Source organism: Sprattus sprattus (assembly GCF_963457725.1).
Source record: "Sprattus sprattus genome assembly, chromosome: 11".
In the NCBI taxonomy this organism is placed as follows: Eukaryota; Metazoa; Chordata; class Actinopteri; order Clupeiformes; family Clupeidae; genus Sprattus; species Sprattus sprattus.
This window is the reverse complement of record NC_137909.1, coordinates 19,753,032-19,767,897: the sequence shown is the minus strand read 5'-3', so window position 1 is coordinate 19,767,897 and position 14,866 is coordinate 19,753,032. Positions and strand designations below refer to the sequence as shown.

Here is a 14,866-nt window from a genome sequence, read left to right as displayed (position 1 = left end):
CGATTGATGCGTCTGTCGTGACTAGTGTGTTCACGATTGTGCTAGGTGTGTGCTATAGTGCTCACGTGTATGACTCAGTGTATGACTCTATGACCCTTAAGTTTGCCCCGTACACCTGGCGCATCAGACGATTCCTGGAGAAGCGCGGGTACCAAATCATAACCTAGGATCACGCCACCGAAAACTTAAGTTGACTGGACTGCCTGGGAACAGCGAAATGACCTCAAAGTCTAAAGAAAAAGAAAAATCCGAGAAGGTTTTAGCTGCCGATAAGGAGCAGTTTGTCAAATCACAGGTAAGCAATACAATATGCGTTAGAGATTATTAGTGCTTCGTACGTAAAAAACCTTCCCGTTTGAGTAGGCTATTTCGTTGTGAATAGACTTACAAACAAGGATTTTATAATTATGAAATTCAGTCAGTATTTGATCATTTCGGAACACATTTTGTTAATGACTTCAGAATATATAAATAAAGTAGCCTACCTATCAGTGTACTTATTTTTATTTTTTTAAACAAGCTTAGTAGGGTAATAATAGTTTTATGTTGGCGTTCATGTTGTCTAGAATTATTTCCTCATGCCAGACTAAAACTCACTAAGCTTGTTTGAGATTCTTGTCTGTTATGCTTCTCAATGCATTGGGCGAGTCTGTCTCATGACTCTTAAAAATCTAGTTCTGCCCAGATATGGACAATCAATGATCAGTTGAACTAGGAACCACATTAGGCCTGACCTTTTCGAATTGAAAATCGTGAATTTTTATGTGCCATCTCTCCATTTAATATAGCTGAACAGCATTACCAAATGTGTCAACACCTCAGAGACTTCCCTCAAGGAGAAACATGCCCGCAGTATCCTTCATTGTTTATGACGGTAACATCACATTTGTGTGAAGGCACTCTATTGTTAGCTCTGCATGTCCTGTGCACAGGAAAGTAAGGTATTAGAAGACATGTCTCATCCACAGGAATTAAGGCATTGTAAGAAAACAAATGTTTCAAGAGCAGGTGTTTGTGTTAAACTGTTAACAGCAGCAGATGTTTTCAATTGGCTATTAGTGACTTAACTTACCCACACTAGACATCATCCTGGGCACTCACAAGGAGGGTGGGGCTGTGACGTTCTGGTCACACGCGGTCAGCCTACCCCTGTCCAGCAATGCCATCCTCAGCTGGAAATACTGTCACCTGGTGCACAAAGTCCTACGCGATGGCCATCTCAATGTAAGCATAACTACCTCTCCTCCAGGTGCCTCCACTCTTAGTCCAGAAAACTGAAGGAAGATGTTTGATCTTGCATAGCAGGCCGGTAATTGGAATATAATTATATTGGAAGGAAGGATTATTGCAATAGTAGGTTATTTGTTAGCTTCTTTAAACTTTCTTTGAGAATCTGTTTCTGTCGTGCTGATGGCAGTGAGATGATCATTACGATCTTTTGTGCTGGGTCTGGAGCGTTTCAGGGACTCTGTTGTACTTCTTTGTGTTTTAACAGTCCCTGAAGGACACGTACGGGCACTGCCCAAGCATCAAACAGATGGGTGCACTGTGGGTGAGTAGGCCCCCCCCCCAAAAAAAACATCAATAAGAGTGTGTGTCTCTCTCTTTCTTTTTTTTTCTCTCTCTCTCTCTCTCTCTCTCTTTCTCTCTATCTCTCTTTCTCTCTCTCTCGCTCACTCAGTTCCTTCCCCACTCCCACTGTAAAATGCTGAAAATATAGTGTAAATTATCGTGTAATGATGTGATGGATGACTGTGCTTTTCCCAGGGGAGTCTCCATGACCGATATGGGCATATTGTTGCCCTATATGTCAAGTTCTTGTGCATCAAAATTGAATTCCACAAAAAGGTAAGCTACTGTGTATCTCTCAACTAATCTAGTAACAACATCAGTAATATAGCCTAACAAAAAGCAGCAACATTTTTATCACCGTCAATTAACTGTCCCCTCAAAATGAGTGAAAGTTCAGTGGTGCCGGGAAAAGTTAACTGCCAACCATACACATGTTGGTGTCAAGGTCCCTTACCACAGCTATTTCCTTTTCTGTCTCTCTCTGTCTTTTTACCTCTCAAACATTTACAAATACCCATGATGTAACTCATTTTTATATCTTTCTCTTCCTCCCAGTACCCAGTCATCCCTGTGAAACTTGAGGCCTCTGAAGACGTCCTGGAGAGAGCAATGGCCATTGACATCAACAGAGTGTAAGCAGATAAGAACACGGATACAGAGGCATTTCCCAAGATAGAATGGATATCTGATCGCTATGTCAAATAGGGTTGTATGCCTATGCAATGAGCTAATTCTAGGAATGATCAGATGTGTATGTGTGTGTGAGACAGAGAGAGAGAGAGAAAGAGAGAGAAAGAGAGAGACTCTAGTTAATGTCACATGATTTTCTCCTCAGATATGAAATGACACTAGAGGTTCTTGAGTACATGGATTCAGCTCTGAAGTTGGAGGAAACAGGTGAGGGGTTTGGCTCCAAGAATGCTGACCATTCTGCTGAACATATGCAGTGAAATGCCCTTTTCTGTAGTATAGCATAGCACGTCTGTCGTTCTCATCATTTAGTAAAGAGTGACTGTGTTCTGTCATCTGTCATCTCTATGTGCTCTCTGTACATCAGCGTTTGGACAGCTGGACACCCACGATATAAGTCCGACTGCAGTGGTGGCCCAATGTCGCCTGGCCCCTCTGGTGCTGGTCATCCAGGACTGCAGTCCACTCTACCACTTGCTTGTCAAACTGCTCTTCAAACTGCACAGCCGTGAGTAGCTTCCTGGAAATGCCTCTATCTATCTACAGGCTTTACTTCTGCTCTCTTACTCATATTTTCTGCAGGAAGCCTGGGCATTATGGAAATGGGGTTGATTCCTCCAAAGCACACCTAGAAGACCAGAGAATGTTTTTGTCAATGCAATGCAAGTAATTTTTTAATGAAGCATGCCCATGCTTTATGCGTAGGGATCTTAAGCTGGGAGTTGGGAAGCTGTCTCACTCCGTTGTATGTTTGTTTGGTCATGTCTGCAGGTGTACCTGTGGATTCGCTGCTGGCACATCGGGAACGATTCCGTGTCCAGTTTGAAGGGTAAAGTGCTCCTCAACCATTACCTGACTTAACCTTTAACCTTTCACCTCGTCGTTCTGAGGCTGACACACCACCTCTTCTGTGTTTCAGATTGACAAAGTTCTTTGAGAGAGCCAGAGACATTGAGTTCTTCCGAAAAATCATTGAAATTCCGGAATTGCCAGAGGTAACAGAATGCTGCCTGGATGCAGTAGAAACGTAACTGTTAACCCACATTGATAATAGATTACTGCTTTTACATACAATGTTTGTATTTCATTTAACATTATGAATTTCACTTTTATATGAACTTTTTACTGTTAAATGACTAAATGTAAATGTAACTTTTACTTCCAGATGTCTATGATCAAGATAAGATTAATACTGTAAAAGATGCTTGTAACATTTGTGTGTGTGTGTGTGTGTGTGTGTGTGTCTAGTCCCCACCAAACTTCCTGCGTGCGGCTGCATTGGCAGAGCATGTGAAGCCGGTGGTGGTCAGTCAGCCGGTCCCTGAGGAGGAGGAGCCTGCATGGAGCGAGGGTCCGGCCACGGGCTACCCAATGGTGAGTGAGCCCTGCCTCTGGGGGTGGCGCCTCATGTTCATGCGAACATGAACAGACATACCTGTGAAGGTGTTCTTCATGTACTGCATTGACATTCAGATTTTGGGGAAAGTTTGCTTGTTCTCTGCTGTTCAGAGCTGATTTATGCAGGATAAAATAACAGCCAGATGCTTTATTGAATTGTTTTTTACAGCACTTTGCATACAATCAATTCCCCGAACCGTCAGAAGATGGATTTGAAATAAGGTAAGCAGCGCTCTCATCTTCTGTATTTAACTATGAGAATGTATTTTCAAAAGAAACTTTACTGTCAACCTCTTAATATAAAATCTACTGGCAATCCAGTCAACCTCAGATCTGGCTCAAATAAGAATAACCTTAAGATCTATTTTAACAACCTCTTAATATTTATACAAACACTATTATACTTAAGTTCCACTGCTGCATGTGACCCAGCCATGAGTTTGTACCTGATAAACTAATAGGTAAAGGGTGTGCACGTAATAAGCTGTGTCTGTAAACTCTGGTATTCCCCTAACAGAGAGTCAGAGGTGGAGAGCCTGAGGAAACAGCTGGAGGCTGTGAAGCCAGAGATACATTCAGTCAAGGCCGAGGTAAAGTGTGTGTGTGTGTGTGGATGTGTTTGTGTGTTAAGGCGCGCTAAAGCGCTACATAAGCTTAATAAGCTTAATTCATTCATTCATCCATTCATTCTTGACTTCTTGCTCTCTGTCGCCCCCTGCAGGCTCAGCGCTGTGTCGCCCATCTGCAGGCGCAGGTGCGTCAGCTGGAGGCGGAGGTGGTGGAGCAGCGCGACCAGAAGCAGTTGGCGCTGCTGGAGCGGGAGCAGTGGCGCATGGAGGTAGAGGGGCTGCGAGGCTCCGGCCAGGCGACCCAGTACGCCGCTGTGGAGGAGGCCGGGAGTGAGTACTCCAGCATACACACATGTACATACACATTAACATACACATATGCAGACATACAGATACAGGAACATGTACATACACATTAACATACACATATGCAGACATACAGATACAGGAACATGTGCATACACATATACCTATGCACACATATATACACACACACACACACACACACACACACACACACACACATACCGTCATAAACAAAAACACATACAACTAGTCGCCTACTTGCACCCATTGACAAATGCGCACATACATACAAATATGTGCACTTACATTCATACAAACTCTCACACATTCATACAAACAAACTCTCAAAACAACCACATGTATACATATACAAACACACATAAATAGCACTGATGACTTCAGTCAGGTGAGATAATGCTAGGACCGATGGTAAATGAGGCACAAGGTAGGTTATTTCACAGATGTGACTGCTAAACTCTTGTTGACCACGTTGTGTGAGCATCCCTTCTGTCTTCTCCACCTGCAGCTAGAGCCCAGGCGGCACAGATGCACTTCTCCAGGCTGAAGGAGAAGCATGCAGAGCTGGTGTCCAGACACGCAGATCTCATGAGAAAGGTGCTGGAGCTGGAACCTGTGTGTGTGTGTGTGTGTGTGTGTGTGTGTGTGTGTGTGTGTGTGTGTGTGTCCTTGTACATGGGTTTGTATTGCCATTTACTATGTTCATGTGCATATGCATGCGCTCAAACATGCGGGATGGCTGTATTTGAATTGCAAATATGTATATACATGAAGTTTGTGTGTGTTTCTGTGTGTGTCTGTGTGTGTGCGTGTCTCATGTGTGTGTGTCTTTGTGTTTGTGTGCGTGCGTGCTTATGTGTGTGTCTTTGTGTGCGTGCGTGCTTTTGTTTGTGTGTGTTTGTGTGCGTGTATGCTTATGTGTGTGCGTGCGTGCATGTTTACGTCTGTGTGTGTGTCCTGCAGAATACAGAGACAATGAAGCAGCTGTCCGGTGCACAGGAGACCCAGGAGGAGCTGGTGAAAGGTAGACGCCAGCTGGCAGAGGAGCTGGAGAGGGCGAAGATGGAGAACAGCTCTAGGGTGTGGCACTTTTATATTTCACTATTATCACTATTATATTTCTATAATTCTATTGTTATATTTCTGTAGGTGCAACAGGGTTATCAAACCAGTGTCATAAAATCAGTAACCATTAATGGTGGTGTTCAATGTTTTATAATCATTACAGTAGTGATGTACCTAATGTTACAGTTAAAGGTGTGAAGATGGGTGGAAATTACCTGTTAGGTTGAGCAGGGAATTATGGGATATGGTGAGGCAGCCCCTACACTGTCCTTTATTAGCCAATCACCAAGTCTTATTCCACGTTCACCATGTCTTAATGGTTCTCTCACCCAGTAATTTTACTTTACCACTGTTTGAACTTACTTACACGTTCTTACACGAACTAACTTACATGACACCAAATATTATCCTCTTACTCGTCTCATATTTCTGTTAGTCTCATCCCATTCTTACTACCATCACCTCATAAACTCTAGCTGCCAAAACTCAGCATTCACTCTCTCATCATTTTCTGTTTGTTACTATTTCAAAGACTGGATAACCAGAGACATGAGGCCACCCCACCAAGAATAAACCTCTTACAGGATGATCCTTCGAATACTAGTACAATAGTTTGTGTTTATCTGCTCCGGACTCAAATTTGCAACCTTGGACATGGGAGGCGGGCATGCTTGCAATGAGGCTGAAACTTATGGGTGCTAGCATCTTAAGGTGTCGGGGAGTGAGGTTTACTCACCAGACACCACTCTACCAGCTGTCTACCATTACACTCACCTTCCTTAACCTCACTCCCATTCGGGGGTCTACTGTACCAATGAAGCCTGCGTTTGGCAGACAAGCACAAGACTCTAACTCGGTATGCACTATCAACTGCTGCATCTATAAATTGGTGGATTGGTAGTCTGATGGGCTGGTGTACTGTTTATGGCGATGATAATTATGATGATGGCGATGATGATGATGAGCTCCCTGTCCTTGTCCCCCTCAGCTGCAGGAGCAGCAGCAGGAGATCGGTCGCCTGAGGAGGGAGGTGGAGAGCAGCAGGGCTGAGATGGCCAATGTAAGCAGCAGCCTTCAGAACAAACAACAGGCAGGTGTTCCCCCTTATCACAGACAGTCACACTGCACTACACTAGGCTTTCACTGTCTGTCTGTGTCTCTCTCTCTCATGCTCTCTTTCTCAAACACACACACACACACACATACATGCACACTCACACAAATTCAGACAATATGAGGTGTGTATGTGGGGGTGGGGGGCAGACAGGGATTTATTCACTAGTTTGTATCGCTGAATTTTTGAAGGCCCGAGCACGGTCTACTTTGAATATACCTGACTACAAAATGACTCAACCAAGAAATTATTCAGTAATGTCATGAATTGCATGTTTGCCCTTGAAGTGTAATCTTGAAGACCAGCAGCTGTATTACTAAGGTTGTGTGTGTTATGTTTAGACAGGACAAATACAGGACATGCAGTCTTTACAGGTTAACGGCATTTGTCCTTTTTTGTGTGTGTTTGTGTGTGTGTGTGTGTGTGTGTGTGCGCGTGTGTGTGTTTGTGATATTGTAAGATATACCTGGGACCTTTAGGCCTTTAGAAGGCAGTTAAAACGCATGCAGTAGGGCCTACACAACTCTCGGCTCTTCGTGTGTGAGTGTGGAGTCCCCTTAAGTTGGTGTGTCTAGGCTGGAAGGTAGCTGAAAAGTAACGATATGCTGCAGTGACTCTCCATTTTTTGTGTGAGAGTAGTCTTGTTATATGTGTGTTTGTGACTCAATCTTTAAGCTGGGGAGCAGTGGAACAGCAGACTGAAGGGCCTGGGTGTGTGTTGTTCCTAAGTATGGGAATATATGCGTCTGTATGGGTCTTAAGAGTATGTGTGCTTCTATAAAGTGTGTGTCTCTGTCTCTTTCACTCTCTCTCTAGGATGGAGAGCAGATGAACAGCATGCTGCAGGGCCTGCAGGCTGAGCGAGAGCAGCTGAGGAGGTCTGTGAGGGAGCAGGAGGCCCAAATCACCCAGCTGCAGCAGGGCGCAACGCTGCAGCACTCACACGTACAGCAGGAGAGAGACCACAGCCAGAGGGAAATCGCAACACTGCAGCAACAGCTACAGGAGAAGGTTTGTGTATACATGCATATGTACATGTACACACTTTATAATTAAACCTGCATCTGCAGCAGGACACAGTGCAAGAATGCAACATCAACTACAGAAGGGCACACACACACACACACACACACACACACACACACACACACACAAGCACACACAAACAGGCTCTCACATACTTAAAGAATCTCTCTCACACACACACACACACACACACACACACACACACAGGCAGACTGTCACACACTTTAAGACACATGCACTCACACACAATGACAGGAAACCTGCTTAAGTATCATCATGTGCCCGTAACATTCCTGCCCCCTGTTGTGAGATTGTTAATCCCCCCGAAGCATCTCTCAAGTTTAGGCATTAACATGCCTCTCTCTCACCACACACTGTGCTGCCATAGAGGCCTTAAGGCTCTGTTATGCTTCTACAACTGCCTAACTGTGTGGCCACGCAGTCGCCTTGCTGCTATCGTGAACCTTTCGAAGTTCTCCGTCGGTTGGTGGGAATCTTTTGTATTCCGTCAACGATGAGTTTGACAGTAGTTACATTCCTGCACTATTTTATTTCTTATCTGAAATAGTATTTATTGTTACACTAGGTCTCTATTGCTCGTACCTTGATTGTTCTCTACTTTGTACGTCGCTTTAGATAAAAGTGTCTAAATGAAAATATAGATGTATTATATTACATATTTCCTTACTTCTTCTGCCAAATGTTCTTCTATTTGGTCCATTGTTAAAATGTGATTGCCAGGCGCACTACCAACACTTTTAAATATGGCAGTGTTGTTGTAAGATGAGGGAATGAAACCGGAAAAGTGAGATTCCAGAAATGATGTAGTTAGCAGGCCTATCACAGCCCTGAGGTTTCCATCGTCTCAACGGATAGTTAAACAATTTGGGATGTGCACGTCAGGCCACGGAGAGGTGTTTGGAGGGGGTTTGCAATGACGCAGAGGGCTCTGCATGTCTGCGTATGAGGTTGCAGTAAATTAAGCTTTACTCTCATTGGGTTCTGAATGCTGTAAACCATTATTTTCCCTTTAAGACTAAAACAGTGAGTGTCGACAGTAGAGGTTAACATATGAGGCTCATTGGCTTTTAGTCCATTGGTTACATTCTGTGCACTTAGCTTTTTGTTTTTCCAAAGTTATTTTCTGCTTCTTTCTCTTCCTTCTGTGTTCGGCCCCAGTTTGCTCCATGTCTTATCCTATCTCAAACATGTTAAGTAAAATTGTGTGTGTGTTTGCATTTTGTCCACGTGTGTGTGGGTGTTAGGAGCGTCGTGAGGAAGAGCAGAGGCGTGAGATTGAGCGTCTGAAGAGAGAGCTAGAGGAGAAGCGTATGGAGGTGACCCGTGCTCAGGGAGCACTGCAGTATAAAGAGACGGTGAGCCTCTCTTTACAGTTGAATAGCATGGTGGAGGGCCTGCCCTTTGTGCGTGTGTGTGTGTGTGGGGGGGGGGTTCTGTTTGTCTGTTTGTCGTCTGTTTGTTCGTTTTGAATAGAAGATACTTCCATATTTCTATTGAACACAGGCTTGAGAGTAGTCCATGTTAATGAGGTATTCATGTTAAGTGTGTGTGTGTGTGTTTGTGTGTGTGTGTGTGTGTGTGTGTCTTTCTCTTTCTCTCTCTCTCTCTAGTCTGGAGAGCAGATGAACAGCATGCTGCAGGGCCTGCAGGCTGAGCGAGAGCAGCTGAGGAGGTCTGTGAGGGAGCAGGAGGCCCAAATCACCCAGCTGCAGCAGGGCGCAACGCTGCAGCACTCACACGTGCAGCAGGAGAGAGACCACAGCCAGAGGGAGATCGCAACACTGCAGCAACAGCTACAAGAGACGGTTGGTCTTTACATGCATATGTACATGACCACACGTTAAAATGAAACCCGCATCTGCAGCATCTGCAGCAGGACACAGTACGAGACTGCAACATCAACTACAGCTGAAGGGCACGCACGCACACACACACACAAACACGCACACACAAGCACACCCACACACACACACACACACACACACAAACACAAACAGGCTCTCACACACTTAAAGACTCACACACACCGACAGGCAGACTCTCAGACACTTAAAGGCACATGTACTCACACACAACGACAAGAAGCCTGATTAAGTATCATCATGTGCCCGTATCATTCCTGCCCTCTGCCTCTCTGCAGCAGGACACATGCACACATACATTCACACCCATACTCACTCTCATTCACACTTACACTCACACACACACACACACACACACACACACACACACAAACGTACACACGTACACACACAGCTACATGTAAAGGCTTGTCTGTCCCCAAGCACACAAGAACAACATATACATCGACAGGTTCATAGATACGCCTGTCGGTCTACTTGTTTGTGTCCAAACTATTCACATTTGTACGTGTGTGTGTAGGCTGGCCGTGAAGCTGAGCTGAAGCGGAAGCTGCAGGAAGAGCAGTTTGCCCTGCTGCAGTGTGCGGTGGTGGAAGCGGAGGGCATCGTGCTGGACGCCCTGGCCAAAGTGGACGACCCTCTGCATGTGCGCAACACCTGCTCTCCAGACTACCTGGTCAACCGGGCGGAGACCACTCTGGGCTCGATTGACAAGATGCAGCAAAGTCATGCTGGCTACCTCAGAAACAAGGATGGTGGGTTTCAAGACATCAAGATACTTTTGAAGGTGCAATAAGGATCAATAGCTATTCGCTAAAGGTATGCTAGCAGCTAAAACTAACGAAATCTCTTGAAATGTGCTGACTTTGACATTATGACAAACTAGTTACTTACCGACTGTCCTTACACAGTCAAACATCAAGCAAGTGCAACACAAGACTAAGCAAGACGGCAAATAAGCTACTTACTAGATCGGCAGAAGGTAAACAAGTCAGGTCGGCGGGCTGCGGCAGGCGAAACTACAGAACGCAGTTATATGCCTATCGACCCTGCTATCCTAACCCTAATCCTGAAGCATAATTGTTGCATAATGCACCTTTAATACTTCTATGCGATAAAATAAGTTTCTTTATGTGTTTTTTTTATCGTTATAGCTATAGAAGAGAGTAAATAAATGAATGATGTACAGTATGGGTAAGTGTATGATATGCACAATGTTGTCTGTCTGTCTATTTGTGTGTGTGTGTGTGTGTGTGATATTTCTGATCTTTTCCATATTTGTAGATGCCAGTGGATTGCTGCGGACTGTAACCCAGTTTGCTCACCTGGCTGCAGACACCATTGTCAACGGAGCAGCCACAGCACACTCCGCTCCTGTGGACCAAGCTGACTGTATGTATAGGCACAGACTCTTCTTATTCACCAGCCTCAGTGTACTGGTGCTGTTTAAGGGGATGAATAAACACTTGCATGCCACTTATCTCACCCCACTGAGAGTCCAGCGCTACCTAGCTGCTCAGGTTTTGCAGTCATGCCTGAGCGGCCTGTTCTCCTGCCCCCTGCAGGTCTGAATGATAACTGCAGGGAGTGTGCAAGCCACTGTCTGCAGTTTCTGAAGGAGATGAAGCTGCAGCCCACGCTCCCTGGGGCCGAGCCCTCCGCCATCCGCTACGTGGTCCAGCGCATCCTCACCTTGGGACAGGTGAGCACATAGTTGATTTGGATCCTTATCAGATGTCACGTGACACCTGAGGGTCAGTCATGAGTGAAGCGTTGCATGTCTGTTTGGCATAGGTGTAATGCTTACTGATATTTCCATCTCAAAGTTGTGTGTTTTAATTCACAGGCGTGTGCTAGACTTGTGTGTGTTATTCAAATATTATACATATACATACAATATATACATATATTTATGTTAAGCACACGTTTAAAAAATGTGTGCTTAATTATTGACTAATTTGATTAATGACTGCGGCATTCAGAAATGATATGGTATGCGTTAGATAAACAGGAATATGTTTCACTTATAAGTGGGGATCTGACTCACATGTATGCATCGTGTGTGGCGTGTGGTTTGTTTTTCCAGTGTATTTGACTAACAGGTGTGTGTGTATATAGGCATCACATGCTAACCCAGAGGTATGTTGTATTTGCTGTTGTGTCTCTCTCGCTCTCTCTCTCTCTCTCTCTCTCTCTCTCTCTCTCTCTCTCTCCCTCTCGATCTCTGTAGAGCCTGCGACCTAAAGGTGTTGATGTCCAGAAGAAGGAGCTGGGAGACATTGTAGACAAGGAGATGATTGCCACTTCCTCTGCCATTGAGGAGGCTGTGCTGAGAATGAGTGTATGATTTTAATTTAAACAGCAATACCAATGAAAATGAACATTATTATCCCTGAACCAGCTTGATTATATCATCTGTTTTTTCCCATAGGAAATACTGAACACCACCAAGAGGGACACATCTGGTGTAAAACTACAGGTCAACTCAAGGTCAGTCAGGGATGAAGAAGTCACAATTTAATTGGATACCCCCATACAGCATAATATACCTGCTGAATATGTAATGGAATAAGCTTTCGAGGAAACCCCATGTTATGTTATACTGCCACTAGAGAACCATGATTCCCCAGGCACAGAGTTCTGAGTTCCTAAAAGATGCATTTTTTCCCCACAGCATCATCCATTCCTGTTCTGACCTTATGAAGGTAAAATAAGATGCTGTCTGTGAAAATAATAATAATAATAATAATAATAGTTATCAATAATAATCAATTGCTCCAACCAATCAGATGGCCTCACATCACTTCTGTCTTCCCTCTCATAGGCTGTGCACATGCTAGTGATGTCAGCTACAGACCTCCAGAAGGACATCGTGGAGAGTGGAAGAGTAAGTTTGTAAAATGTGTGGATTGCATTAGGTCTGTGACCATGTGCATTTACTACACACCATCATGCTGTGAATAGTATAGAGTTTTCAGGTTTTTACATTTCAGTCTGACCAGTGCCCTATGGTGTGATACTCAGTGTGGTTTAGTTTACGCTAGCCTCAAAACAGGAAACAGGAAGCAGGGCTGAAATGATCTGCTGGTCAGGGGTGAGTGTAATGTGAGGATATGATGACCTTTGACTTTCCCTCTGTGCAGGGAGCGGCATCTGTGAAGGAATTCTACGCTAAGAACTCCGTCTGGACTGAAGGCCTCATCTCTGCATCTAAGGCAGTGGGATGGGGAGCCACACAACTGCTGTATGTGTGTTTGTGTCTGCGTGTGTGTCTGCGAGTGTGTATATGACAATGATATATATATATAGAGAGAGAGAGCAAATGCATGTACTGTTTTGTTTAAGAGAATGTGTGTATTGTAGAGTGTGCATTTTCCTGTGCTTGCAAATCTCTCTGGCTGGATATACTGTATGTGAAAGAGTAAGTGTGAATTAATTAGCAACTCTTCTGCTGCATGTGTGCGTGTCTGTATTTTCTAGTTCTAGAAGGACAAACTCATCTACAAATGTTTGGTTTGTGTGTCAGTGACAGTGTAAACTAAAAGTCTGAACTGAATCAGTACGGCACATGTGCATACGGCCTTACAATTCCAAACTGCTAACATGTTTCACCTTGTGTCCATCCAGTGACTCCGCTGACAGGATCTCCTTAGACCAGGGCAAGTACGAGGAGGTGATCGTCTGTTCCCATGAGATTGCTGCCAGCACAGCACAGCTTGTCGCTTCCTCTAAGGTAGGTGACCCCACTGACCCTAGCCATGACTTTGACATTTGACCTCTGACCTCTTTCTTGCTCAGGTCCTGTCATGTGACATGAAACATGTGGCTTGATTTGACAGGTGAAGGCGGACCGCAACAACAAGAGACTGCACAGGCTGCAGCAGGCCTCGCGTCATGTGACTGAAATGGCGGCATCTGTGGTCACCTCCACCAAGGCAGGACAGATGCAGATTGATGATATGGGTAAGAACTGAAGGAAGTTAGCTTTGCTGAGGTAGACTGTAGCTGAGCTAGGCTGGGTTAGGTTGGAGCTGGACATGGCCTTGGTAGTTCAAAGCTAAACTACTGAGTATGTATAAGGCCTTGGCTGCGGCTGGACTAGAGCGAGACTAGTTGTCAGATTTGTAACTGCAGTAATTACTAGCCTATAAGCTGGGTTTTAGCTAGTTTATGTTGGAATATAATAGCTGGGATGAGGTTGGGTTGAGCTTTAGCTCTCCTGTCTTTTCAGACACCATGGACTTCTCTGGGGTGTCCCTGATCAAGTTGAAGACTGAGGAGATGGACACTCAGGTCTGCCACCTTTAGCGTCATATAGGCCACTGGTTTTACCCAACACTCTCTACTCTCCAACTACACAACTGTGCTGTGGTTCCTGCTATATATAACTGCTATGGCCAATCCCTTTTAAGTCTTTATAATTGATAATGTGTACAATAAGAGTGTGTGTATATATATATGTGTGTGCGTGTGTGTGTGTTTGTGACAGGTGCGTGTCCTAGAGCTAGAGTCTCGGTTGGCCAGAGAGCGCGTGCATCTTGGGGAGCTCAGAAAAAAGCACTATGACCTCGCCGGAACTCCTGCGGACCCACTTCCCACTGATGTGGGTGACTTTAGCGACTTCCCCCCTCCCCCTCCCCCCACGCTATTCATTCCCGAGTCCTATAGCAACAGCAACCCCTTCAGCCCGCATCCCTCCAGCAACCCATTCATCACAGAGCCCCCTGCCTCTGAACCCCCTCAGACCACTACAACTAAGAAACCCAACATCTTCCAGAAATCTGGAACCCTTCTAAAGAGTGCGGTGAGAGGGCCTATAATGAAACACATTTGACCAAATGTAGTAAACCTGTATATATTATAGATCAGTGGGTAAAAGTGTTTTTTTTTTTTACTGTTTTTAGCTCTCAAAAAGTATTTTACATTCTACAACTTAATATTGTAGCAGATCCTATGAATTATTTAGATTTTAATTAGTGTTAAATGTGTAACTTTTTACCTTTTTTTTTGTCTGTGTGGTGTTGCAGTTTAGGTGAGGAGACCCCAAAACTGAACACAAGAAGCAGGATTTTCCTTTCATCCCAATAGAGCCTTGGCCATGAAATAACCCAAATCTCATTAAATTGATCAGGGTTGTCTTTTTAGACCAAATCGTATTTTATATTATAATATAATAAAGGCACTTTTACAATATACATCTAAATAATTGTTTCACTGCTAAATAA

General features: G+C 44.4%; 1 protein-coding gene across 1 annotated transcript; it reads left to right on the top strand.

Annotated features, from left to right (window-relative positions):
- Nucleotides 1–217: 217 nt before the first annotated feature.
- Nucleotides 218–14,677, top strand: hip1r (huntingtin interacting protein 1 related; the record flags this gene model as incomplete). Its single annotated transcript, XM_080847508.1, has 33 exons — nt 218–295; nt 789–852; nt 1,082–1,224; nt 1,496–1,552; nt 1,768–1,848; nt 2,128–2,204; nt 2,408–2,469; nt 2,630–2,770; nt 3,034–3,091; nt 3,182–3,257; nt 3,511–3,636; nt 3,830–3,882; nt 4,178–4,250; nt 4,382–4,559; nt 5,062–5,150; nt 5,517–5,633; nt 6,607–6,708; nt 7,549–7,743; nt 9,024–9,134; nt 9,390–9,584; nt 10,162–10,396; nt 10,926–11,033; nt 11,207–11,343; nt 11,872–11,982; nt 12,073–12,131; nt 12,316–12,346; nt 12,466–12,528; nt 12,785–12,885; nt 13,269–13,374; nt 13,481–13,604; nt 13,873–13,934; nt 14,131–14,445; nt 14,669–14,677. The coding sequence occupies 33 exons, from the start codon at nt 218–220 to the stop codon at nt 14,675–14,677; spliced, it is 3,537 nt and encodes a 1,178-aa protein (XP_080703634.1).
- Between the last annotated feature and the right edge of the window lie 189 nt (nt 14,678–14,866).